The sequence below is a fragment of the Mizuhopecten yessoensis genome, unplaced genomic scaffold, assembly GCF_002113885.1.
Source record: "Mizuhopecten yessoensis strain PY_sf001 unplaced genomic scaffold, ASM211388v2 scaffold9963, whole genome shotgun sequence".
NCBI classification, from domain to species: Eukaryota; Metazoa; Mollusca; class Bivalvia; order Pectinida; family Pectinidae; genus Mizuhopecten; species Mizuhopecten yessoensis.
The window spans coordinates 687,741-714,469 of NW_018408310.1; the positions used below are offsets into that span (position 1 = coordinate 687,741).

At 37.0% G+C, this 26,729-nt stretch overlaps 1 protein-coding gene across 18 annotated transcripts in view; it reads left to right on the top strand.

The window, feature by feature from the left end:
• LOC110459072 (protein phosphatase 1 regulatory subunit 12C-like) overlaps nucleotides 1–26,729 on the top strand; it is a 103,886-nt gene that overhangs the window by 48,205 nt on the left and 28,952 nt on the right. For 5 of the 18 annotated variants that reach the window (XM_021511128.1, XM_021511125.1, XM_021511127.1 and 2 more), the window contains 12 exons: nucleotides 1,573–1,764; nucleotides 3,697–3,894; nucleotides 5,454–5,633; nucleotides 6,886–6,959; nucleotides 9,481–9,765; nucleotides 10,659–10,749; nucleotides 11,201–11,455; nucleotides 13,454–13,517; nucleotides 15,988–16,176; nucleotides 17,596–17,696; nucleotides 20,790–20,825; nucleotides 23,606–23,671. In XM_021511128.1, coding sequence (XP_021366803.1) covers nucleotides 1,573–1,764; nucleotides 3,697–3,894; nucleotides 5,454–5,633; nucleotides 6,886–6,959; nucleotides 9,481–9,765; nucleotides 10,659–10,749; nucleotides 11,201–11,455; nucleotides 13,454–13,517; nucleotides 15,988–16,176; nucleotides 17,596–17,696; nucleotides 20,790–20,825; nucleotides 23,606–23,671 — 1,731 coding nt within the window. The remainder of the gene's footprint in view (nucleotides 1–1,572; nucleotides 1,765–3,696; nucleotides 3,895–5,453; nucleotides 5,634–6,885; nucleotides 6,960–9,480; nucleotides 9,766–10,658; nucleotides 10,750–11,200; nucleotides 11,456–13,453; nucleotides 13,518–15,987; nucleotides 16,177–17,595; nucleotides 17,697–20,789; nucleotides 20,826–23,605; nucleotides 23,672–26,729) is intronic. The other 13 variants (XM_021511137.1, XM_021511138.1, XM_021511140.1 and 10 more) reach the window with 11 other exon arrangements.

Genomic DNA, 26,729 nt, shown 5'->3' on the forward strand with positions numbered 1-26,729 from the left:
GCAACATGCTGACCAATCAGATCACAAAACTCATCTCACATGACAACTTTAGCATTTTTCATATTTTCTTAAATCTGTGTCAATCAAATATATTTGTTGGAGCAGCTCTTTTGGTTTTAAGATGTTTAATGTCTAAAAGACACCTTTTTTTTAAATTTCTTGCGTAGAAACAATATATAATACACACAAAAAAAGATATGATCAAAATTGAAGCAAATTTCTTTGATGCAAAACTTAAAGTGCTGCTCTAAAGAATGTACATGGTTAATGCAAAAATGTATAGGATGCTTACTTTGTCACAATGGTTGAAACACAGATTAGAAAATGCTTGCACTAGCTTTAAAAGGTCTTTGTCATAACATGTTAAATGTTGCACTGGTAAGTTCCCCTAAAACACTAGAAAGTTTGAACATTATAAACAAATTTAGTTATTTAGCAAAGCTTGAACTTTCCCTAGTTTGATATGTAGAAACATATATCTACATTTCCCTGCTAAACAATACATGTTTTGCTGTTGTAAATGTATATCCTGTAATTACCTGTCTTCAAACTAGATCTTTTGGTAGTACTAAATTTGGCAAACTTTTTTGAGAGCTGATCTAGGTATAATGATGAAAGGTCATGTTCTTGTGACCAGAAATCAACTAATCAATCTTAATATGCTAGTGATCAAGCAAACAAGGTCAACTGAGCTTGATATTCTGTCTGGAATAGCAAACAAGGTCAGCTAACTTGATGTTTACTAGGAATAGCAAACTAGGTCAGCTAACTTGATGTTCTATTTGGAATAGCAAACTAGGTCAACTGAACAGGAATATCATACTAGGTCAACTGAGCTTGATGTTCTGTCGGGAATAGCAAACTAGGTCAGCTAACTTGATGTTCTATTAGCACTAGCAAACTAGATCAGCTAACTTGATGTTCTATTAGCACTAGCAAACTAGGTCAGCTAACTTGATGTTCTATTAGGAATAGCAAACTAAGTCAACTGAACTTCATGTTCGATCTGGAATAGCAAACTAGGTCAACTGAACAGGAATAGCAAACTAGGTCAACTGAACTTGATATTCTATCTGGAATAGACAACTAGGTCAACTGAGCTTGATGTTCTGTCAGGAATAGCAAACTAGGCCAACTGAACTTGATGTCCTATCATGAGTAGCAAGATCACCAGTGTTTGAGAAAAGTTTACTTCATGTTGCTTAGCATAAGATCCAATTTAAACTGATTGTTTTTCCCTGTCAGAACCTTTTGTCATCTTCCCTTTGTTAAATGTGTCACATATTTAAATCATACACAATAAAGTTGATATGTGTTGATTTTTTTTTTTGCGCAAAAATTATTCATCTGTATTTATGTATTTTTAGCACCAAATGTCAGCACTGGGTTTTGTGTATCTTTTTATTTATTTATTTTGCACAATTCAGTGCACAGATATCTGAGGGATAACCCATGGTTAATAAGTTTGGTCCTTCTCTCACCCCCTTCATAGACATTGTAACGATGTGAATATAGCACTTGTGTTTTGTGTTGATTGTGGCTTTGCTTTCTTTCCATTGCTTGACACGAAAGGTCCACGATATACCTAGCACTACTACTGTTGAAATCCAGAAACCTGAAATGCCTAAAATCGATGAAAAAGGCGAATTGGGACAAATTTCAAATGACCTTGATACTCAAAATGAGGCTGATAAGGTGGAAATAAGTATCAAGGACCAGGTGCCCCGAATTGAGCGAATAGGAGATGGTGATAATCAGCTGACTGTAAGTAACCAATCAGGTTGCCCCAGTATTAGTTCTCACTGTTCGTCTATTTGCAGTAGGTTGACCATCTACTTCGGATTAGAGTTCCTGATATGAATTGGGGGGAAATCATTCATGTGTGCTATATTGTAATATGTGTATGTTTTGTTTCTGTTTACTGTAACAACATATCATGTACAGCAGACTTTGAGATATTTGTGGACAATTATTTTTGGTGGATTCTCTTTTTTAAAAAGAACACTAAAGAAGCCATTTTCCCAAAGGGTTGGGAGTGCAATTTTTTTCATGCATTTTTCTGAATGGAGAGGAGGGAAACATTTCAGGTATTTTCCAAATAGGGAGGAAGTCAACATTTCGGGTATTTTCCTAATGGGGAAGAGGGCAACATCACTAATGGGATGGGGAGTCTTAAGAAAGTGGAATAAAGAGGCATTTTATAGATGAAAAGTTATCATCACAATGAAGTATTCTTACAGTAGCTCTTGTTTTAATAGAATATGGGTTTTAGAGGTATCTGATTGTGAAGATTATATTATTTGACAAAGTTCGGAAGTACAGTAAATAAAACAAGTGTTTCTGTTTGATACCAGGGCAGAGACAGCATTGTGTTATCTTTTCGTATTGCAGACTTGTCTGCCCATGTGAGCATGTATTGATTGTTACATCATTTGTTTGTGAGAGTAACGTTGCAATTTTTGAGAAAACGACGTAATTTTCTCACGCAAACCAATGACGTAACAATCAAAACCTGCTCACAAGAGGAGATAACTCTGCAATACGCAAAGACGGAAAAGTCTATAGGAGTATTGATCACTTCACAAAATCTCAAAAATCTGCTCATTCATGATAGTTCATTTCATTTCATTCTTGCAAAATTTTATTTCAAAAACTTTTGTCTCCATGTTTTTGTCTCTTGTGTATTACCTAACTATTTGTTTTCTTTACAATATTGTACCTATATAACACCAGTCAATATATTAGATAGCTGTTTCAATTTATTAGTGATATACTCATATGCTAGAATGATTCATGTTTATATATTGGTGACATATTTATATAGTTTTAGTTGAAAACAAAATAAATGATGATTAACTCATTCACCCCTGAAGACACATTTGAACTCTTCCAATTCAAAGGTAGTTCATTATAAAGTTTCAGGGGTGAGTGAGTTGAGTTAGACTACCTGACTAGAGTAGCCTCCCCTATCTTACTGTTGCTGGCTTCATTGCCTGCTTTCCGATTCCTGCTATCATTGGCATGCTTTCCTCCTGCTCATAACAGACCCATGAGGGTAGTGATGCTGTTCATGATGAGGGCTGCATGGGTGTCGAGCAGGTTTACTCACAAATACTTCTTATGGGAAAATAGTGGGAGATCTAGTCGAGTGAAGATCATCAGAATAATCTACAATTTGATTTGAATGAAGATGGAGTAGGGGAGATAACTACTGGAGTTTCTATTGCATGCAAGTATTATAATATAACATTGAAACTTGATACAAAGATTACAAGTAGTAGTTACCGAAGTTGGTATCAGACAGGTGTAAAGTTTATTGTGTACAAAACGGGAATATTTTATACTGTGTTGAAGAAAGGGTAGGGCATATTTTAAAACAGGAATAGTTTATGCCGCGTATAGGTCAGTAGTAGTTGAGGCAGGGATAAGGTTAATTATATAGATGGGAGTAGGGGTACCCTGTTGTGATGGATCCTAAAACAATACGAAACAAATCTGAAGTATTGTAATGGTGTTATTTACTGAATGGATTATATAATTAGTATACTATCGAAACCAAACCTGTGTTATCCCAATATCTATGACCATTGAAAACAACAGAACTTGTAGGGATATGAGAAAATAGAAAGAGTCTTACCACCCTCTCCTGATATAGATAAGGGTTCTTACTTGCTTTGCTTGCAAACTTATCCCAAGGCCAAAGAGAAAGAACAGGACAAGGTGGAAAAGGAAAGTGATGAAAAGAATGAGGAAATGAAGGAATCTGAGGAGAAAGAGGTAGCTCCTTCCCCTCCTCCCAAGGACGAAGGTCCAGATAAGGGCATGGCTCCGCGGCGAGAGCCAATCTCCAGGTCCATAAGTGCCCCTGAACCTCCCCTGCCAGCTCAGGAACAGGTAGGGTTTCAGGGGCAGATAACTGTTGTGATTCTGACATTTGGAGGGCTTCTGTCGCTAGTTACTAGGAGAATCTAAAGTGAGCTACAACTAACAGCATGTACCATGTCTAGATCTATTTATATACGTGTAGGATTTTATATATTCTTACCACATGCTTTGTTGGTTTGTTTTCATTGTCAGATGTCATCATTTCTACCATTTGACTTTTACATAGCAATCAGCACTGTTCACTACTAAATGCTTTGTCAGCACTGGTACACTAGACATACTGACCACATCCATTTCGAAGCTTCCTTAATGTGACGCAATTAAACATGGAATAAAAAACATCAAGAATTTTGTATAAATTGAATATTATATTATTGACTATAAATGTTAGTGATTCGTAATATGTTTGGACATGCAAGATTATGTCGGTTAAATCAAGCTTTGATATGCACTTATAAAAATGTTTTTAAATCTGTCATTCTAGTAAAAAACAAATGAGTATGAAAACAGTATGTGCCCATATTTATATTACAAAGGTGTCCATTGACAAAGTTAATATTTCTCAAACATATTACGTCTTTGATACTAAACAAGTCTATTCACGAACCTTATCATATACAGTTCTCCCTTCTCCTGCACTTGGTTTTTATTGAGCTCATTTGCTCAGATTCACCATCATTTACACTTAGCCTGTGATTCTATCATAACATTTTCATCACAATTGTCTTATTTTATCCAATGTTTTTATATTCATTGACTTCCTATGTTCATTGACAAAGAAGTATTCTAGAAATTATCATTTACTTTTTCAATTGAAGATTTTATCATAATAGAATGAAATGAACCTTTAAAATAAAAACACATGCAGAAATCATGAATTATGAAAGTTTGCGTTGTGCTGTTGACATCAGCTATTTTGCTATTGATGGCGTAGAGGCTGCTGTTGCCCTCAACATAAAGCTTTTGTACATTCCTAGAATACTTTTTTGTTTTTTCTTTCCTTTTACGTTTTATTGATGTGTGATACCCTTTGTGTTTTGGTGGTAAATTTGATTGTAGCTGGAGTAAAGTTTTGTCCTGTTTTCAAGAGAAACATACCAAAATTAGATTTAACTATCCGGGATGAAAAGTCTGTTTTTCCTTCCTTTATCCGATTGTCATGTAAATATTATGTAATGATTGAGAATAATTTGCTAGGGAAAATTTGGCAGAAAATAATCAAGAGCTATAATTATGATATTATAACAAATGACTCAAAAAGTGGCATAAACCCTTTCACCCCTATGTAACTTTAGCAGAATCTTCCATGCATTGATCTGGATGAGTCCAGTATGGTCTACAGTGGTGAAAGGGTTAAAAAAAGAAAATAAAAAATGACCAAATCGGTTCCTAAAAAAATGAATTCAACCTTTCAGAAAAATAACTATTAAAGTTTCTTCACAGCCTACATTGTTATGAAATTTGAAGCGTGTGCATGTTTAACTGAAAGCAGGACAGAAGTATGTTGATTTGTTTGTGTTGATTATTGACTGGCCGGTGTGTTGACCTCCATGCATGCTGTACTACAGGTGCCCCTTCCTAACGAGATCAGTAAACCCACCAACCCCAAGGAGGTGCCGTCCTGGCGTGCAGGGCTTAGGAAGACCGGCAGTACAAGTCAAGTGACGGGCTCAGTTATGTCAAAAGAGAAAGACACTGACAAATCATTAGCTCGGTCTGCATCCAGTCCTCGACTCGACAACAACCAGGTACCCAAATGGAGGCTTCGCAATCATGAATATGGTTTATGGAAGTCTACGTTATTACTTTCCAGAAAAATCTTGTTTAATTCAAAAAAATGTCCACCTATTCCAACGTGCATGGCTGCATGCTTCAAATTTGATTTACAGTTTCAGTAGACATAAAAATTAAGAGCAAACCTTTTCAATAAAGGTATTTTGACCATCAAAAGTGATGAATTTTAATATGTTTTATATTTGTATTAAATGATTAAGTTAATGTATTTTCAAAAAAATATAATAAAAAATAAATAAATATACAAGTTTAATGAAAAAGTAGTAATTGATCTTATGTTACTTTCTCCTATGTAAATGCCAGACTAGTAAGTTACCAAGTAAGATAAGTCCTGTTGATACCCTAGTTACTGCCATGTTGTTTTATAGCATGTTGTATTGTTGTGTTATCTGGATTGGCCCACCTCTCCCTCATTCAATCATTCATTCATGCTACTATCCCTTCATGTGGTCAGTTCTGTCGGAAATATGTGTACAAAAATGTCAGATGATGATTTAGAAGTTGAGGCCAATTTTATATCGTACCAGAGAATAATTTGTTACTAAGTTGATGCATCAGCATTAGTAAAGTCTGACATAGTCACGCATAAATGTAATGAATGTGAATATACTCTTGAAGTTCTGATTCAGATTTCCAGCTGAAGGTAGCTGGGTAACTTATAGGGAAACAGGCTGCTAAAATTTAACATTATATATAGTACCTTGTGTTAATATATAGGTCTGATCTAGAGTAATTTGTTATAGTCAAACTTAATCATGTCAGAAGTTTTCAAACAGGTGTAACAGGGTATTATAAACAGGTTATCAGAAGTTGTTAAGATGGAGATAAGCAATTTTCGACACATTTTAATTTGTAATACCAAATTTTGACCATTTATAAACTGATGACATGTATGTGTAGGATTTCTTAGCAATAGATCAGTAAATATTGATCAGGCTTGAATTGTAGGCACAACACATGTAAATTTTTACATATTTGCCTGGTATTTTGAAATAAAATGAGTGCGCTCAAAGTCACAAGATTATGGAAGTTGTATGAATACATGCATATTGGTCAGTCGTGCACGGACTTTCCTAGGGGATGTTACAAACAGAAAGTAGGGGACTTGCATCTAGATGTTTCTCAACATCTACACTTTGATCATTTTAGTATAATGTCTTACTTCTGTCCTCTTACACTGTTTAACATTCTTATGTGATTTTGCAGGATAAGACCGGAAACAAAGTGTCATTCCCTCCCTCGTCTATATCAGAGACCCCCGACTCCCGCTCCACTGACAGGTATGGTATTGACAGATTTGTGATATGCTTATGTTAGCTCAATTTATTTGCAGGAAGAATGATGTATACATTTCCACAGAAATTACACTTATATACAACTGAATAATTGAGCCTAGATTTGATAAAGGAAACCAGAGATATACAATATAGCCATAAATTTATGGTGAACAACAGCTCAAGTTTAATCGGCTCAAAGACGCTTAGCTTGTAACTGCCCAGGTAAAGATCATTCTGTTCAAAGCTCAGTGTAACTCAGCTCAAGGTCATTCAGCTTGAAGCTCAGCTAAGGTTACACAGGTAAAGATCACTCCAGTCAGTGTCCCTTGGCTTAAAGTCATTCAGTTAAGTGCAACTCGGGTCAAGAGTACACAGTACAAAGTTAATATTCAGCTCAAAGCTGTTGGTTCAATTTAACTTAGCTCAAACACATGCATCTACGCAGAAAGTCATGTTGTTTATATTTCCTTATAAGAAATTAATGAAAAATCTTAATTTTGATCATGTCGTAAACAAAACTGCCATTAATCTATTTGTTATGTCGGTCACAATTACGGATTTTACCTGGAGTGTTCAGTGCACACTTATTTGAAATAGCAAGTTTTATTTTTCTAAATTCACACTTTTGATTTGGCATTGGTCAACTTTAGTTTAATTCGGGTTCATTGCTTTAATTTGTTTAGTATAAACATGGTGATTTTGTTCTGTTTCCAGGAGGCCGGTCCTATTTCTGTCTGTCATATTTCTCTTCTGTCTGTTTCTGTTCTGGTTCTGTCACTGGTGGCTGTTCTATGATAGATATCTGCATTTCCTTTATATGCTATAGATTATACATTCTCCCATAGTTTGAATTTCTACTTCCTTTTGTATATAACAAAATGTCTTCAATTTGTTTAACAAAATATAAAGATATTTTCTCTGTTTATTCCAATTATGCATAAAAATGCAATTCATATTAATTATATATTTTACAATAGCACTATATATTCAGATAAATTTTGTGATTTTTTTGCTTAGAAAATCAATTATTATATCTTTCATCATATAAAGACAAATATTTTGTCTCTAAATATAATACATACCATATTTTTACCATCCTATATAGTTGAGCCTTACAAATCTGATCATTTCTGTCATCAGCAAAAGTGGCTGAATTGTGAGACAGCTAAATTATTAAGATGATATTGTTTGGTAAAATGACTATCAGTCCCGGCCCCTAAAACACTGGTGGTCGTAAGACAACGTGATTAGTGGTGGCTAAAGAAATGAGGCTCAACGTGTATAATATTTATATAGACAGCGAGCTAAGTTTGACCATTAAAGGCTATCTCAAGCAAATATTAAGTTCATATAACTAGGGGTATTTGCGATATCTGATATTTTGTAATGTGGCAAAACTTATTGTTACATGTTTCATGGTTCCTTTGTAAGATATGGGTTTGCTACTGGTTGTAGGAAAAAGGTTGTTAGTAAAATCTTATAATAATCAAACATTTCTTTGGTGGCGTCTATTTCTTTTTCTAAGTTTTAAATTGTTCAAGATGCAAATAAAGAATGAACTTCTGTATTTAAATGTGAATACATGTATCGAGAGAGATGAAGAGTTCCTTCCCTGTTTGGTTCTTCAGACAGTGATCACTTTTACAAAATAACAGGGAATCCATTTGGGGTGATCTATCGTATATTATGCCATAATGACAAATATGTTAAAAGTGCGAGAGAAATTGTAATGGAAAGAAAGGCTTATCATTTTGAATCGTGAAACATGTTGAGGCTAGGTTTGATGCATTTTTCTCTCTGTGTCCACAATGTTTATTGGTGTTTGATTTAAATATGGTTGACAATTTCACCAGCCATTTGTTTCTGTATCATACTAGTGAATGTTCATCATTAAAATATTAATTATCATCTGCTCTCATTAAAAATGCCTGGTTCACATCAGTTCATGCATGGCTGACCTTATTTTGATTTGAAATTGATGCGTTTCTTATTTGAAAAGAATTTCTATGCTGCCTTTCATTTGTGTTAATCAATTTTGTTGTAAAATCACTCATTTATTGTTTTAACTGTCACAAGCTTTTGTGTCAGATTTTTTGTTATATTTATGTTATGGCCGATGCTCATGCTAATATCATAAATGATGTGGTTAGGGACCCACAAGTGTATCTTTGCTGAAATGTCATCAATTTCAAAGTTATTTTCTCTTAATCTGGAACAGTTATCATTATCTTCACAATTCTGAAATTTTTGGGTATATTTTGAAATGCGGGATTTGCTCCTTAAATTTCTCACTTTCAAGCTTGGTTTTCTTAGAAAAACTGTTTAATCTAAAATTTCTGGAAAAGAGCAACAAATTGCTTCAATTTCAACTATCATGCTATTATCTTAAGAAGAGGATTTAGTCAGTAAGTACAAGTTTGGGATATACATATGAATTAGCATGAGTACCAGGTTGTATTTGCAATAACGTTGCATGTTGGGCATGCTGTAGTGTGACTGCCATCGTGGCATACTTGTGTTACAGATATGGTTCACAGTATGGCAGCACCGGACCTTACCGCCGGCCGACCTCCTTCACCTCCACCTCGTCCTCCTACCTACCAGCGTACATCCCCTACTACTCACGCCAACAGGAGAACAACGAGCGACGCGAACGAGAAAAGGAGTCAGCAGCCGCAGCCAACTCACGGCTCACCGGCTCGACGACTCCAACCTCATCTAGCGGATCAAGCATGTCATCGTCAATGTCATCATCGTCATCATCTAACATCATTACCTCCCCCTACTCTAATTACCAATTTAGTAAAAGGTTTGTTCATTTCATCATGGTCCGTCTTATTTACTAACATCTACATTAATTGAATCAGTATCTACAATTTAATTAAGTGTTCGGGGTATGTGCTATACCATACTGTCTTCAGTTTTGTTTATTTTTAGGAATAACAAAAACAGAAAATTGTAAGATCTTTCTAAAATGAAGAAAAATGTTGCATGTTGAAATGTTGACTTGAGATAAAACAAAGGATGATTTTGGTCCAAAATTCAGTTTAATATACCAAAAATATTCGGTGCAAATTAAAACTATTGAAATTGTTCCATACAGATTTTAACTTGCTTAACTTCCTTTGAAAGGAAGGTTTTCTTATATGAAAAATAATACCCTACAATTAACACGGGTGTCAAGAATGATTCGATGGAATGCACTAACAGAAGTTGACATATTTCAGTTTGCTTTTTTGCATTGTTTGCTTGCTTGGTTTTGGTAAATGTAAAATGTTACTGGGTAAACTAAAATCATCAGGATACGTCTATGATGTTACGAAAAAAAGTTGGGATAAACATTTTTATTTTGGGGGTCAACTCATTAATTTAGAATTTTTCATATGGATTTCGTTTTTATACAGTATTGCAGCTTTAAATCTTCGAGAAAGAAGGCAAAGCAAAATTTGCTGCCATAATGAACAATATTCTTGTGGGGAATCAAATGATGTTATGTAAGATCATAGAAATCAGAGAAAGTTCAGAAATATGGTTAACCCTTTCACCACTGTGGACCACAATGAACTCATCCAGATGAATGTATGGTAGAGTCTACTAAAGCTACCTAGGGGTGAAAGGGTCAATTACAAAATTACAGTAGTACGTCTTAAGAGTAAATCTTCATAATTTTACATTATGAAGGATTTGTTTTCTGTTAATCAGATCATATGAACCACCAAGGCGTGATGAGGAGGCAGAGACCCTAAGGAAGGCTCGGGCCAAGCGTGCTCGGGAGACGAGGCGGTCTACACAGGTATGGTCACCGTACCACAATGCCAACCAATACAGCCGGCATCAGACTGTAATCGGGGTCAAATAGTGGTAATGAACAAGGTTCAGGTCAGCTCGGGTGTAAATCTACTGTTCTGAGGCAAGACAGAGTTATAACGTAGAAGAGATTTAAAATATACTGGCTAAAGACGAGAGTAAAATGTATTAGTAAGATTATATTAAAAATTTAAAGAAGTCGGTATCACATTTCACGAGACAACGCAAAGCGAGGATGAATATCTTCAGGTTTTGGTACAGTTAATTTGCACATACCTTGCAAGTCCCTACATTTCTCTTTTCAATCAACTGTAACAAGATTGTTTCTATCTTCAATATTTGCTAGTCATCAAGAGTAGCCAAGTTTGCTTTCACGTTGTTCAATTGAAATTGAGAATAAGAAAATTTTGTAGCAAATTTCTTTGCTTTATTTCTAGGGTGTCACGTTAGAAGATATACAGCAAGCAGAGAAAGCGTTGAAGGATCCATCAAAGGTTACTTCCACAACTACTGGGACAACGACAACTACAACAAGCAGTACAAGCGGCGCTGACGACAAGAGTCGGGTACCTGAAGCTGGCTCCCAGAAGGACAGCGAGCGAGTACCTGGCCTAGAAAGTACCAAAAAGGAAGTGAGTGCCTCAGAGGACACCACTGTACTTCGTCGGCGCACCCTGGAAGAACGCCGACAGGTTAGTACAGACAGAGATATGATGTGATTGTAAGCTTCTGATATTGGCGTTGATTACAGAATAGATGTAACGGTTTCCTTGAGATTATGATGAAAATTTCCTTAAGGTGGTATTGTGTTTGATCGTTAAGGTGGTATTGTGTTTGTTCCTTAAGGTGGTATTAGTTTGTTCCTTAAAGTGGTATTGTGTTTGTTGGTAAAGGTGGTATTGTGTTTGTTGGTAAAGGTGGTATTGTGTTTGTTCCTTAAAGTGGTATTGTGTTTGTTCCTTAAGGTGGTATTGTGTTTGTTGGTAAAGGTGGTATTGTGTTTGTTCCTTAAAGTGGTATTGTGTTTGTTCGTAAAGGTGGTATTGTGTTTGTTCATAAAGGTGGTATTGTGTTTGATCCTTAAGGTGGTATTGTGTATGTTCCTTAAGGTGGTATTGTGTATGTTCCTTAAGGTGGTATTGTGTATGTTCCTTAAGGTGGTATTGTGTATGTTCCTTAAGGTGGTATTGTGTTTGTTCCTTAATGTGGTATTGTGTTTGTTTGTAAAGGTGGTATTGTGTTTGTTCCTTAAGGAGGTATTGTGTTTGTTCCTTAAGGTGGTATTGGGTTTGTTCGTAAAGGTGGTATTGTGTTTGTTCGTAAAGGTGGTATTGTGATTGATCGTTAAGGTGGTATTGTGTTTGATCGTTAAGGTGGTATTGTGTTTGATTGTAAAGGTGGTATTGTGTTTGATCGTAAAGGTGGTATTGTGTATGATTGTTAAGGTGGTATTGTGTTTCATCGTTAAGGTGGTATTGTGTTTGTTCCTTAAGGTGGTATTGGGTTTGTTCGTAAAGGTGGTATTGTGTTTGTTCCTTAATGTGGTATTGTGTTTGTTTGTAAAGGTGGTATTGTGATTGATCGTTAAGGTGGTATTGTGTTTGATCGTTAAGGTGGTATTGTGTTTGTTTGTAAAGGTGGTATTGTGATTGATCGTTAAGGTGGTATTGTGTTTGATCGTTAAGGTGGTATTGTGTTTGTTCCTTAAGGTGGTATTATGGTTGTTCCTTAAGGTGGTATTGTGTTTGTTCCTTAATGTGGTATTGTGTTTGTTTGTAAAGGTGGTATTGTGTTTGTTCCTTAAGGTGGTATTGGGTTTGTTCGTAAAGGTGGTATTGTGTTTGTTCATAAAGGGGGTATTGTGTTTGATGCTTAAGGTGGTATTGTGTATGTTCCTTAAGGTGGTATTGTGTATGTTCCTTAAGGTGGTATTGTGTATGTTCCTTAAGGTGGTATTGTGTTTGTTCCTTAATGTGGTATTGTGTTTGTTTGTAAAGGTGGTATTGTGTTTGTTCCTTAAGGTGGTATTATGTTTGTTCCTTAAGGTGGTATTGTGTTTGTTGGTAAAGGTGGTATTGTGTTTGTTCCTTAAGGTGGTATTATGTTTGTTCCTTAAGGTGGTATTGTGTTTGTTGGTAAAGGTGGTATTGTGTTTGATCCTTAAGGTGGTATTGTGTTTGTTCGTTAAAGTGGTATTGTGTTTGTTGGTAAAGGTGGTATTGTGTTTGTTGGTAAAGGTGGTATTGTGTTTGTTCCTTAAGGTGGTATTGTGTTTGATCGTAAAGGTGGTATTGTGTTTGTTCGTAAAGGTGGTATTGTGTTTGTTCGTAAAGGTGGTATTGTGATTGATCGTTAAGGTGGTATTGTGTTTGATCGTTAAGGTGGTATTGTGTTTGATTGTAAAGGTGGTATTGTGTTTGATCGTAAAGGTGGTATTGTGTTTGTTGGTAAAGGTGGTATTGTGTTTGTTCCTTAAGGTGGTATTGTGTTTGTTCCTTAAGGTGGTATTGTGTTTGTTCCTTAAGGTGGTATTGTGTATGTTCCTGAAGGTGGTATTGTGTTTGTTCGTAAAGGTGGTATTGTGTTTGTTCCTTAAGGTGGTATTGTGTTTGATCGTTAAGGTGGTATTGTGTTTGATCGTAAAGGTGGTATTGTGTTTGATCGTAAAGGTGGTATTGTGTTTGTTCGAGGATGACCTGAGAAGTAGCTACAGAAAGTCACGAGATTCTGTCAAGGATTACTCCACAGATTCTGGTATGTATACACTCAACCACACCCACAGTAAAACACAGTGATTTAACTGTCAATGTACACTCAACAACACCCACAGTAAAACACAGTGACTTAACTGTCAAGGATTACTCCACAGATTCTGGTATGTATACAGTCAACCACACCCACAGTAAAACACAGTGACTTAACTGTCAAGGTACACTCAACCACACCCACAGTAAAACACAGTGACCTAACGGTCAAGGATTACTCCACAGATTCTGGTATGTATACAGTCAACCACACCCACAGTAAAACACAGTGACTTAACTGTCAAGAATCTTGGGTTACAATTCATTGGTATTGTGTTTGTTCCTTAAGGTGGTATTGTGTTTGTTCGTAAAGGTGGTATTGTGATTGATCGTTAAGGTGGTATTGTGTTTGATCGTTAAGGTGGTATTGTGTTTGTTCCAGGATGACCTGAGAAGTAGCTACAAGAAGTCACGAGATTCTGTCAAGGATTACTCCACAGATTCTGGTATGTATACACTAACCACACCCACAGTAAAACACAGTGAACTAACTGTCAATGTACACTCAACCACACCCACAGTAAAACACAGGGATTTAACTGTCAATGTAAACTCAACCACACCCACAGTAAAACACAGTGACTTGACTGTCAATGTACACTCAACCACACCCACAGTAAAACACAGGGATTTAACTGTCAATGTAAACTCAACCACACCCACAGTAAAACACAGTGACTTGACTGTCAATGTACACTCAACCACACCCACAGTAAAACACAGCGACTTAACTGTCAAGGATTACTCCACAGATTCTGGTATGTATACACTAACCACACCCACAGTAAAACACAGTGAACTAACTGTCAATGTACACTCAACCACACCCACAGCAAAACACAGTGATTTAACTGTCAATGTACACTCAACCCCACCCACAGTAAAACACAGTGACTTAACTGTCAATGTACACTCAACCGCACCCACAGTAAAACACAGTGACTTAACTGTCAAGGTACACTCAACCACACCCACAGTAAAACACAGTGATTTAACTGTCAGTGTACACTCAACCACACCCACAGTAAAACACAGTGACTTAACTGTCAAGAATCTTGGGTTACAATTCATAAGATGTTGACAATTTGTTATATAACATGCATGGTCAATTATTCATGTTCTATCATAACCATAGCCTCCTTAACTGGGATGCAAGCAACCTTCAAACTACAATACTGACATTCCATTGAACCTGCATCGCCATGTCCTTGACCCCAATGATAACTCTTGCATTGGTTCAACCATAATCACCAAAGAGCAAAGATCATGTACGTTTCATTATTCTATATTCAGCATCGTGTCAGACAGAATGAATGGAGTTGACTAATGTTGTCACAGATTGTAGCAAATTTAATATGAATGCTTGACTACTTTATTTGCTTGCATATTTCAAGGATAAAATAGGTGGAAAGAATATTTGAATAAATCAATATTAATCCCTTTACAACTTGTATAATATAACTCAGATATGGACCTATTCCAGAATAATAGCCATAGAGGAGTTAAGGGCAATTTGTTTTGAAAATATTTCTATTTTCTGCTAACATTAGATTTAGTTACAAATAGAGTATTATATATAATTTCAATGCAGCTTCAATATGTTAGCAAGTGTTCGGATATTTTTACATCTTTATATTTCAATTCAATACACTTCACTTTTTTTTATAACACATTGTAAAACACAGACTTTCTGTAGAATATCATATTGATGATGCTTCAAGATCATTCTTTTATTTTGTCACGGATCAAATGCAACCTGTGCAGAAAAGCTTAGAAATCAATTTGATGGGCTATACTTAAATCAAAACAAGGGCGGAATACTCACTGTTTAGACACTTATAATACAGAACAAGTGAAATATCTGGTCGTATGAGAATAGGATTGGAAAAATTTGCTGAACTCATAATATATAGATTAGGTAACAACACTACCTAGTAGTAAACCGGTATTTGGTTTTTGAAAACCAATTAAAGTAATGGATATACTTTATTATTCAAACAAAATAAATATACATTATTACACATTACATGTAACAGATATGTTATATTATAACTCATATTTAATTTACATTATTAATACATAACATAAACTTTACATAAGCAATATTAAATCATGCTTGGAATAAAGTGATAAAAAAGATTTAACATCAATGCCTCCAACTGCTCCCTTCTGATGTACAAAAGATGTTACGAAAACCGGTCTTCCTGCTGCAAAACTGGCTGACTTGTTTATGAAGTTGAAATATCAGGACCAGTTTGATTTTTAGGAGTTCAGACATGTTGATCCTTGTCAGAAATATATGTCTTTATTTACGGTAGAATTTTTCAACCTCATAAATGAAAACAGGCCAGTTTTTATCTAGCTAATATATTCCAGCATAATGTCCTGCATGCCGCCCTAATATTGCAATTTGTTTTCAGCCTATATACCTCGACGTGAGAGGAATACACTGTCCACATCGGACGGTTCCTCCACCACTTCTAGTCTGAACGCTGGGTCTGGGCTTACGCGTGTCTCCTCACTACGCACTAACCGGATACGCAATGGAGAATTAGAAAGTCGTAATGAAGACAAAGATAAAGAAGAACGACAGAAAGATTCTAAAGATGGTAAAACACAGCAAAGTGTTTGGTGCCGTTTGTGTTTATATCCTAGTTAGTCAAGTGTGTGTCTACGAAATAGCTAGAGAAACGTGTGTATCAGATAGCTAGAGAAACGTGTGTTCATCAGATAGTTAACCATGTGTGTGTTCATCAGATAGCTAGACAAAAACTGTGTTCATGAGGCAGTTAACAATGTGTGTTTTCATCAGGTAGTTAATCATGTGTGTGTTCATCAGATAGCTAGACAAAAACTGTGTTCATGAGGCAGTTAACCATGTGTGTGTTCATCAGGTAGTTAACCATATGTGTGTTCATCAGGTAGTTAACTGTGTGTGTTCATCAGATAGTTAACAATGAGTGTGTTCATCAGATAGTTAACCATGTGTGTGTTCATCAGATAGTTAACCATGTGTGTGTTTAAAGAGTTAACCATGTGTGTGTTCATCAGATAGTTAACCATGTGTGTGTTCATCAGATAGTTAACTATGTATGTGTTCATTAGAAAGTTAACAATGGGTGTGCTCATCAAATACAGTCCAGCTTTAAATTTGATGTTTCAAAATTTGTTGAACCATCAGGAAAGTTTGAAACGTCAAGACTTTGAGTCACGAATGTTGAACTTCGATTGTCTATGAGATCCTGTATATACTACATAAGACTGAATGTGATTGTTGTGTGACAGAATGTAAGGCAGAAAATTTGATTTGAAATCTACAAATATTGGATTTAATGAAATTAGAAAAATATGCTATTTTTGGTGTTAAAAATGACTCTAGGACATTACAATGTTCTTTTACAGATAATTGTTTTACTTGGACTTATTTGTTGTAATTTAAAATGTTTTCCTAACCATATGACCTTGATTGTACATTTGTAGTTCGAAACAGCGAAGTTTGATTCTTAAATAGAATGTCAGTAGAGTTATATAAGGAGAAATTCCAGACCTTGCTGTAAGTTTGACACATCCAGATATTAGAATCTTTGAATTTTGATTTAGTTACCATGTGGATGTTCATCAGAAAGCTAGCCAAGTGTGCATCCTCCAGGTAGCTAAGATATCTAGACATCTGTTTAGGTGCTTAGCTTCATTCAGCTAAAAAAGAAACAGTTATTTTACAAGGAAAAGGACTAGAAATGTATGTATTGAAGTCCATGGAAAGAGCCGAAGTCTTGAAGAGAAAAAAACAGAAGTGTATTTTCAACTAATCAGCAGTGTATAAAAGAAAACACAGCCATATCTGAAAAGAGGAAAATTGATAAGAAGGTCCTACATGTGATTGCATACTACAGTACTTTTTTCAGTTCAGTTTTGGTAAATACAATTATATTGTATCATTTTTTATAAGTTTTGAATTTCAGATTTAAAAAATTGTTGTTAAGATCTATTAATCATTATAATGTGAATCTGGTTTTTGTTTTCTTCAGACTCACAAGAGAAATCCCATGATATGAGGACAGTACGAGCTCGGAGAACAAGGAAAGAGAGACGATCAACGGGTATAGTGTCCTATGATGCCAAAAATGATGTAAGTCACACAGTTATCTCCCTTGGTTCTGATTTATGTGAATGGCGTAATGTTCAGTACCAATATTTCTAAAGTGTCTTATCAACGAGTTTAGTTGACAAATGGTATATGGATGTATGGATGTATATGAGGATATCATAGTCATGTATTGCTTAAACACATCTTTGTTCTGTTCCATCACTGTATGTTATATGTATGTTGTAAAATAATAATGTTTGGCTTACCTTTAATTGATACAAGTGTTATTCATGGCTGGCTATACTAAGCTTGGTGTTTAATAGTCATGGCTGGCTATACTAAGCTTGTTGCTTAAGTCATGGCTGGCTTTACTAAGCTTTGTGTTTAAGTCATGGCTGGCTATACTAAGCTTGGTGTTTTATAGTCATGGTTAGCTATACTAAACTTGGTGTTTAAGTCATGGCTGGCTATACTAAGCTTGGTGTTTAAGTCATGGCTGGCTATACTAAGCTTGGTGTTTTATAGTCATGGCTAGCTATACTAAACTTGGTGTTTAAGTCATGGCTAGCTATACTAAGCTTGGTGTTTAATAGTCATGGCTAGCTATACTAAACTTGGGGTTTAAGTCATGGCTAGCTATACTAAGCTTGTTGTTTAATAGTCATGGCTAGCTATACTAAGCTTGTTGTTTAAGTCATGGCTGGCTATACTAAGCTTGGTGTTTAAGTCATGGCTGGCTATGCTAAGCTTGGTGTTTAATAGTCATGGCTGGCTATACTAAGCTCGGTGTTTAAGTCATGACTGGCTATACTAAGCTTGGTGTTAAAGTTATGGCTAGCTATACTAAGCTTGGTGTTAAAGTTATGGCTAGCTATACTAAGCCTAGTGTTTTAAGTCATGGCTGGCTTTACTTAGTTTGGTGTTTAAGTCATGGCTGGCTTTACAAAGCTTGGTGTTTAAGTCATGGCTGGCTATACTAAGCTTGGTGTTTAAGTTATGACTGGCTATACTAAGCTTGGTGTTTAAGTCATGGCTGACTGTACTAAGCTTGTTGTTTAAGTCATGGCTGCCTTTACTAAGCTACGTGTTTAAGTCATGGTTGGCTATACTTAGCTTGGTGTTTAAGTTTTGACTGGCTATACTAAGCTTGGTGTTTAAATCATGGCTAGCTATACTAAGCTTGGTGTTTAAGTCATGGCTGTCTATACTAAGCTTGGTGTTTAAGTTATGACTGGCTATACTAAGCTTGGTGTTAAAGTCATGAATGGCTATACTAAGCTTGGTGTTTAGGTCATGGCTGGCTATACTAAGATTGGTGCTTTAAGTCATGACTGGCTATACTAAGCTTGGTGTTTTAAGTCATGGCTGGCTATACTAAGCTTGGTGTTTAAGTCATGGCTGGCTATACTAAGCTTGGTGTTTAAGTCATGACTGGCTATACTAAGCTTGGTCGTCCGTTCGTCCGTCCGTCCGTCAACTTTTCCTTTGAAACGCTTCTTGTCCTGAACGGCCAAGTATATTTAGACTAAATTTGGTCTGGAGCATCTTTAGGCCAAGGGGACTCAATTTTGTATAAATGTTGGGTCTGGCCCCCCTGGGGACTGATGAGCGGGGCCCAATAGGGGAAATATAGCAAATTCTTTAAAATCCTTCTTCTTCTGTAGGAATGAAATGATTTGTTCCATAATTGGTCAGAAGCATCCTTGGGGGAAGGGGAACCAATTTTGTATAAACCATGGGTGTTGCCCCCCTGGGGGCTGAGGGGCGAGCCCAATAGGGGATATATAGCAAATTCTTTAAAATCCTTCTTTTTCTGTAGGAATGAAAGGATTTGGTCCATATTTGGTCTAAAGCATTCTTTGGGGAAGGGGAACCAATTTTGTATAAACCATGGGTGTGGCCCCCCAGGGGCCTGAGGGGTGGGGCCCAATATGGGAAACATAGCAAATTCTTTAAAATCCTTCTTCTGTAGGAATGAAAGGATTTGTTCTGTATTTAGTCAGAAGCATCCTTGGGTGAAGGGGAACCAATTTTGTACAAATCGTGGGTGTGGTACCCCAGGGGCCTGAGGGGTGGGGCCCAATAGGGGAAACATAGCAAATTCTTTAAAATCCTTCTTCTGTAGTAATGAAAGGATTTGTTCCATATTTGATCTGAAGCAACCTTGGGTGAAGGGGAACCAATTTTGTATAAACCGTGGGTGTGGCCCCCCCAAAGGGGCCTGAGGGGCGGGCCCAATATGGGAAACATAGCAAATTATTCTTTAAAATTCTTCGTCTCTAGGAATGAAAGGATTTGGTCCATATTTGGTGTGGTGCATCCTTTGGTAAAGGAGAACCAATTTTGTATAAACGGTGGGTGCCCCCCCCCCCCCCCCCCTGTGGGACCTAAGGGGCGGGGCCCAATAGGGGAAATATAGGTAAAACCTTTATAATCCTTCTTCTACCATAGGGATGGATTAAGGGATTTTATCCCTATTTAGTCTGGAGCATCAATGGGCCAAGGGGACTCAATTTTGTATAAGCATGCAGTGGGTGTGGTCTCCCAAGGGGCAGAAGGGCGGGGCCCAATAGGAGAAATAGAGGTAAAACCTTTATAATCCTCTTCGACCATCGGGATTATTGGATTTTATCCTTGTTTAGTCTGGAACATCCTTGGGTCAAGGGGACTCAATTTTGTGTAATTGGAGGGTATGACCCCCCCCCCCCTAAGTTGCAAATAGGGGTAGGGCTCTGTTTGAAGAGTGTTCTCGATCTATCTCAAGTACTGGATGGATCTTTCTGAAATTTCATATGTACTTAAAGCACCTACTTCATATCAATTATTTTAAATATATTCAGGTGAGCAATACAGGCCCTCTGGGCCTCTTGTTTTAAGTCATGGCTGGCTATGCTAAGCTTTGTGCTTTAAGTCATGACTGGCTATACTAAGCTTGGTGTTTAAGTCATGGCTGGCTATACTAAGCTTGTTATTTTAAGTCATGGCTGGCTATGCTAAGCTTTGTGCTTTAAGTCATGACTGGCTATACTAAGCTTGGTGTTTAAGTCATGGCTGGCTGTACTAAGCTTAGTGGTCATTCTGCTGCTACGACATTAATCTTATTTGATGCAGGTCTCATTTTTGTTTCATTTGTAGAAAATGCTAACATTCCCAATAGATTTTTGTTTTAAGGTAAAATTGGTTATTTGCTGGCCTTCATGAATACACTCAAACCCTTCAACTGTGCTTTGTACAAAATACATAATGCTTGCTTTATACAAAATATATCCTCCCTGCCTTACACAATACATGATTCGTACCTTACACACAGTACATGCTCCTTACCTTACACACAGTACATTCTCCGTACCTTACACACAATACATGTTCCTTACCTTACATACAGTACATGCTCCTTACCTTACATACAATACATGCTCCTTACCTTACACACAATACATGCTCCTTACCTTACATACAAAACAGACTCCTTACCTTACATACAATACATGCTCCTTACCTAACACACAATACATGCTCCTTACCTTACACACAATACATGCTCCTTTCCTTACACACAATACATGTTCCTTACCTTACGCACAATACATGTTCCTTACCTTACACACAATCTCCTTACCTAACACACAATACACGCTCCTTACCTTACACACAATACAGGCTCCTTACCTTACACACAATACATGCTCCTTACCTTACATACAATACATGTTCCTTACCTTACATACAATACATGCTCCTTACCTTACACACTATACAGGCTCCTTACCTTACACACAATACATGATCCTTACCTTACACACTATACAGGCTCCTTACCTTACACACAATACATGATCCTTACCTTACACACAATACATGCTCCTTACCCTACATACAATACATACTCCTTACCTTACACACAATACAGGCTCCTTACACACAATACATGCTCCTTACCTTACACACAATACAGGCTCCTTTTCTTACACACAATACATGCTCCTTACCTTACACACAATACAGACTCCTTACCTTACACACAATACATGATCCTTATCTTACACACAATACAGGCTCCTTACCTTACACACAATACAGGCTCCTTTTCTTACACACAATACATGCTCCTTACCTTACACACAATACAGACTCCTTACCTTACACACAATACATGATCCTTATCTTACACACAATACAGGCTCCTTACCTTACACACAATACAGGCTCCTTTTCTTACACACAATACATGCTCCTTACCTTACACACAATACAGACTCCTTACCTTACACACAATACATGCCTCTTACCTTACACACAATATAGGCTCCTTAACTTACACACAATACAGGCTCCCTGCCTTCCACACAAGACATTATCCTTTTATTTAATTCATGATCCTTACCCTACACACAATACAGGCTCCTTACCTTACACACAATATAGGCTCCTTACCTTACACACAATACAGGCTCCTTACCTTACACACAATACAGGCTCCTTACCTTACACACATTATAGGCTCCTTACCTTACACACAATACATGATCCTTACCTTACACACAATACATGCTCCTTAGCTTACACACAGTACATGCTCTTTACCTTACACACTGTACATGCTCCTTATATACACGTTCCTTATCTTACACACAATACATGCTCCTTACCTTACACACAATACATGCTCCTTACCTTACACACAATACAGGCTCCTTACCTTACACACAATACATGCTCCTTATGTTACACACAGTACATGCTCTTTACCTTACACACTGTACATGCTCCTTATATACATGTTCCTTATCTTACACACAATACATGCTCCTTACCTTACACACAATACAGACTCCTTACCTTACACACAATACATGCCTCTTACCTTACACACAATATAGGCTCCTTACCTTACACACAATACAGGCTCCCTGCCTTCCACACAAGACATTATCCTTTTATTTAATACATGATCCTTACCCTACACACAATACAGGCTCCTTACCTTACACACAATACAGGCTCCTTACCTTACACACAATACATGCTCCTTACCTTACACACAATACAGGCTCCTTACCTTACACACAATACATGCTCCTTACCTTACACACAATACAGGCTCCTTACCTTACACACAATACATGCTCCTTACCTTACACACAATACAGGCTCCTTACCTTACACACAATACATGATCCTTACCATGCACACAAGACATGTTCACTGCCTTATATACAATACCTGCCTTCTATAAAATGCATGCTCTGTTCCTTACACATACTTTCTACTTGCCTTATTAACAATATCTTGGTAAATAACTCTGTATGACTTGATTATTCTTCTGACAACGAAAACAGGATGTGCATCACACAGTCGTTCAATACTTAACCCTTTCACACCTAGGTAACTTTAGTGGACTGTACCATGCATTTATTGGGATGAGTCCATTATGGTGGTGAAAGGGTTTAGCAGTTCTTCGTTCTGGTAAACAAACATTGATAGCACTGTGACCTGATAACATGGCTTTCCCTTCTGTCTAGTGTAGATTCCTCTTGGTCTCTATATCTGCTGTACCTCAGAGAAAAACATTCTAAAGGGCATGTTTGATTATAAATGCTTCAGAAACATTCCACAAATTAGTTAGCATGTCCGCATGACTGAGGAAGCAACATTTTATGCAATCTCTTTGACTGCGCAGTAATTTCCTCCTTTAAGGTGACTTAATTAATTTGTTAAGCATTCATGTTGATAAATAGTCTTGCGTTTTGGTGACCGAGGAAAATTCATTAATATAATATAAATATTCAAGCCAATTTCTATATCAAAGCTAATGTTTCCTGCTCTTATTAAAAGAAATGATCATAATGCTGAATTATTATTGTGGGTATAGTTTGGTAAGTATAGAGGGATGTGTACATGTGACCCTTTTACTGAAATGAACTTGACCAGAGCTGTCACCCTGTTTTCAGGATGAAGATGAGAAAGAAGAAGAAAAAGAGGAGAAGAAAGAAGATAAGAAAGAAACTGAGGATAAGGTAAGCACATTTATACTTTCAATTGCTTCAGAGGAATGATTTCAAAATGGAGGCTTCCTTTAAAAAAGAATTATTACAGAAACACTACATACCGTGATGGGAATCTGGGCTGTCTGTAAAGTGGATGAATGTTTACTAGTTTGTTTGTTTGGTCTCACAACAGCTAAGGTCATACAAAGACAGGTGTCTAGGGAGACATTGCCACAACAGCTAAGGTCATACAAAGACAGGTGTCTAGGGAGACATTGCCACAACAGCTAAGGTCATACAAAGACAGGTGTCTAGGGAGACATTGCCACAACAGCTAAGGTCATACAAAGACAGGTGTCTAGGGAGACATTGCCACAACAGCTAAGGTCATACAAAGACAGGTGTCTAGGGAGACATTGCCACAACAGCTAAGGTCATACAAAGACAGGTGTCTAGGGAGACATTGCCACAACAGCTAAGGTCATACAAAGACAGGTGTCTAGGGAGACATTGCCACAACAGCTAAGGTCATACAAAGACAGGTGTCTAGGGAGACATTGCCACAACAGCTAAGGTCATACAAAGACAGGTGTCTAGGGAGACATTGCCACAACAGCTAAGGTCATACAAAGACAGGTGTCTAGGGAGACATTGCCACAACAGCTAAGGTCATACAAAGACAGGTGTCTAGGGAGACATTGCCACAACAGCTAAGATCATACAAAGACAGGTGTCTAGGGAGACATTGCCATAAAGAATGTGTACGGAAGTGGGAAAAGAAAGGGACCCAGAGTGTTATTGGGTCTTAGGGGACATTGTTGATCTGCTGCTCCATTGAAACACTTGGTATCTCTAACTTTTATATTCCAACTTCTATACACTTTCCTTACGCCAATGTCTTGTTCCTTGAACCTGAAGTTCATTTAATAAGACACTGGTACACAAGTTGAATGTTTACCAGACACCTGGATGTTTACCAGACACCTGTACAGTAGGTGGATGTTTACTAGATACCTGTACAGTAGTTGAAGTTTACAAGACACCTTTACTGTAGTTGGATGTTTACTAGACACCTGAACAGTAGTTGAAGTTTACAAGATACCTGTACAGTAGTTGGATGTTTATCAGACACCTGTACAGTAGTTGGATGTTTACCAGACACATGTACAGAAGTTGGATGTTTACTACATACCTGTACAGTAGTTTGATGTTTACCAGATACATGTACAGTAGTTGGATGTTTTCAAGACACATTTACATCAGTTGGATGTCTACCAGATACCAGTTCAGTTGTTGGATGTCTAAATGTCACATGTACATTAGTTGGATGTTTATCAGACACCTGTACAGTAGTTGGATGTTTATCAGACACCTGTACAGTAGTTGGATGTTTACCAGACACATGTACAGAAGTTGGATGTTTACTACATACCTGTACAGTAGTTTGATGTTTACCAGATACATGTACAGTAGTTGGATGTTTTCAAGACACATTTACATCAGTTGGATGTCTACCAGATACCAGTTCAGTTGTTGGATGTCTAAATGTCACATGTACATTAGTTGGATGTTTATCAGACACCTGTACAGTAGTTGGATGTTTATCAGACACCTGTACAGTAGTTCGATGTTTACCAGATACATGTACAGTAGTTGGATGTCTACCAGATACCTGTACAGTAGTTGGATGTTTATCAGGCACCTGTACAGTAGTTGAATGTCTACCAGACACCTGTACAGTAGTTGGATGTTTACTAGATACATGTACAGTAGTTGGATGTTTATCAGACACCTGTACAGTAGTTGGATGTCTACCAGTCATCTGTACAGTAGTTGGATATCTAAATGTCACATGTACATTAGTTGGACGTTTATCAGACACCTGTACAGTAGTTGGATGTTTATCAGACACCTGTACATTAGTTGGATGTTTACCAGACACCATGTACGGTAGTTGGATGTTTATCCGAAACCTGTACAGTAGTTCGATGTTTACCAGATACATGTACAGTAGTTGGATGTCTACAAGTCATCTGTACAGTAGTTGGATGTCTACCAGATACCTGTACAGTAGTAGGATGTTTACCAGATACATGTACAGTAGTTGGATTTTTATCAGACACCTGTACATTAGTTGGATGTTTACCAGACACCATGTACAGTAGTTGGATGTCTACAAGTCATCTGTACAGTAGTTGGATGTTTATCAGACACCTGTACAGTAGTAGGATGTTTACCAGACACCATGTACAGTAGTTGGATGTTTATCAGACACCTTTACAGTAGTTGGATGTTTATCAGACACCTGTACAGCAGTTCAATGTTTACCAGATACCAGTTCAGTTGTTGGATGTTTACTAGATACATGTACAGTAGTTTGATGTTTATCAGACACATGTACAGTAGTTGGATGTTTATCAGACACCTGTACAGTAGTTGGATGTTTATCAGACACCTGTACAGATGTTGAATGTCTACCAGATACCTGTACAGTAGTTGGATGTTTATCAGACACCTTTACAGTAGTTGGATGTTTATCAGACACCTGTACAGTAGTTGAATGTTTACCAGATACCAGTTCAGTTGTTGGATGTTTACTAGATACATGTACAGTAGTTTGATGTTTATCAGACACATGTACAGTAGTTGGATGTTTATCAGACACCTGTACAGTAGTTGGATGTTTATCAGACACCTGTACAGATGTTGAATGTCTACCAGATACCTGTACAGTAGTTGGATGTTTATCAGACACCTTTACAGTAGTTGGATGTTTATCAGACACCTGTACAGTAGTTGAATGTTTACCAGATACCAGTTCAGTTGTTGGATGTTTACTAGATACATGTACAGTAGTTTGATGTTTATCAGACACATGTACAGTAGTTGGATGTTTATCAGACACCTGTACAGTAGTTGGATGTTTACCAGATACATGTACAGTAGTTGGATGTCTACCATACACCTGTACAGTAGTTGGATGTCTACCATACACCTGTACAGTAGTTGGATGTTTATCAGACACCTGTACAGCAGTTGGATGTTTATTAGACACCTGTACAGTAGTTGGATGTCTACCATACACCTG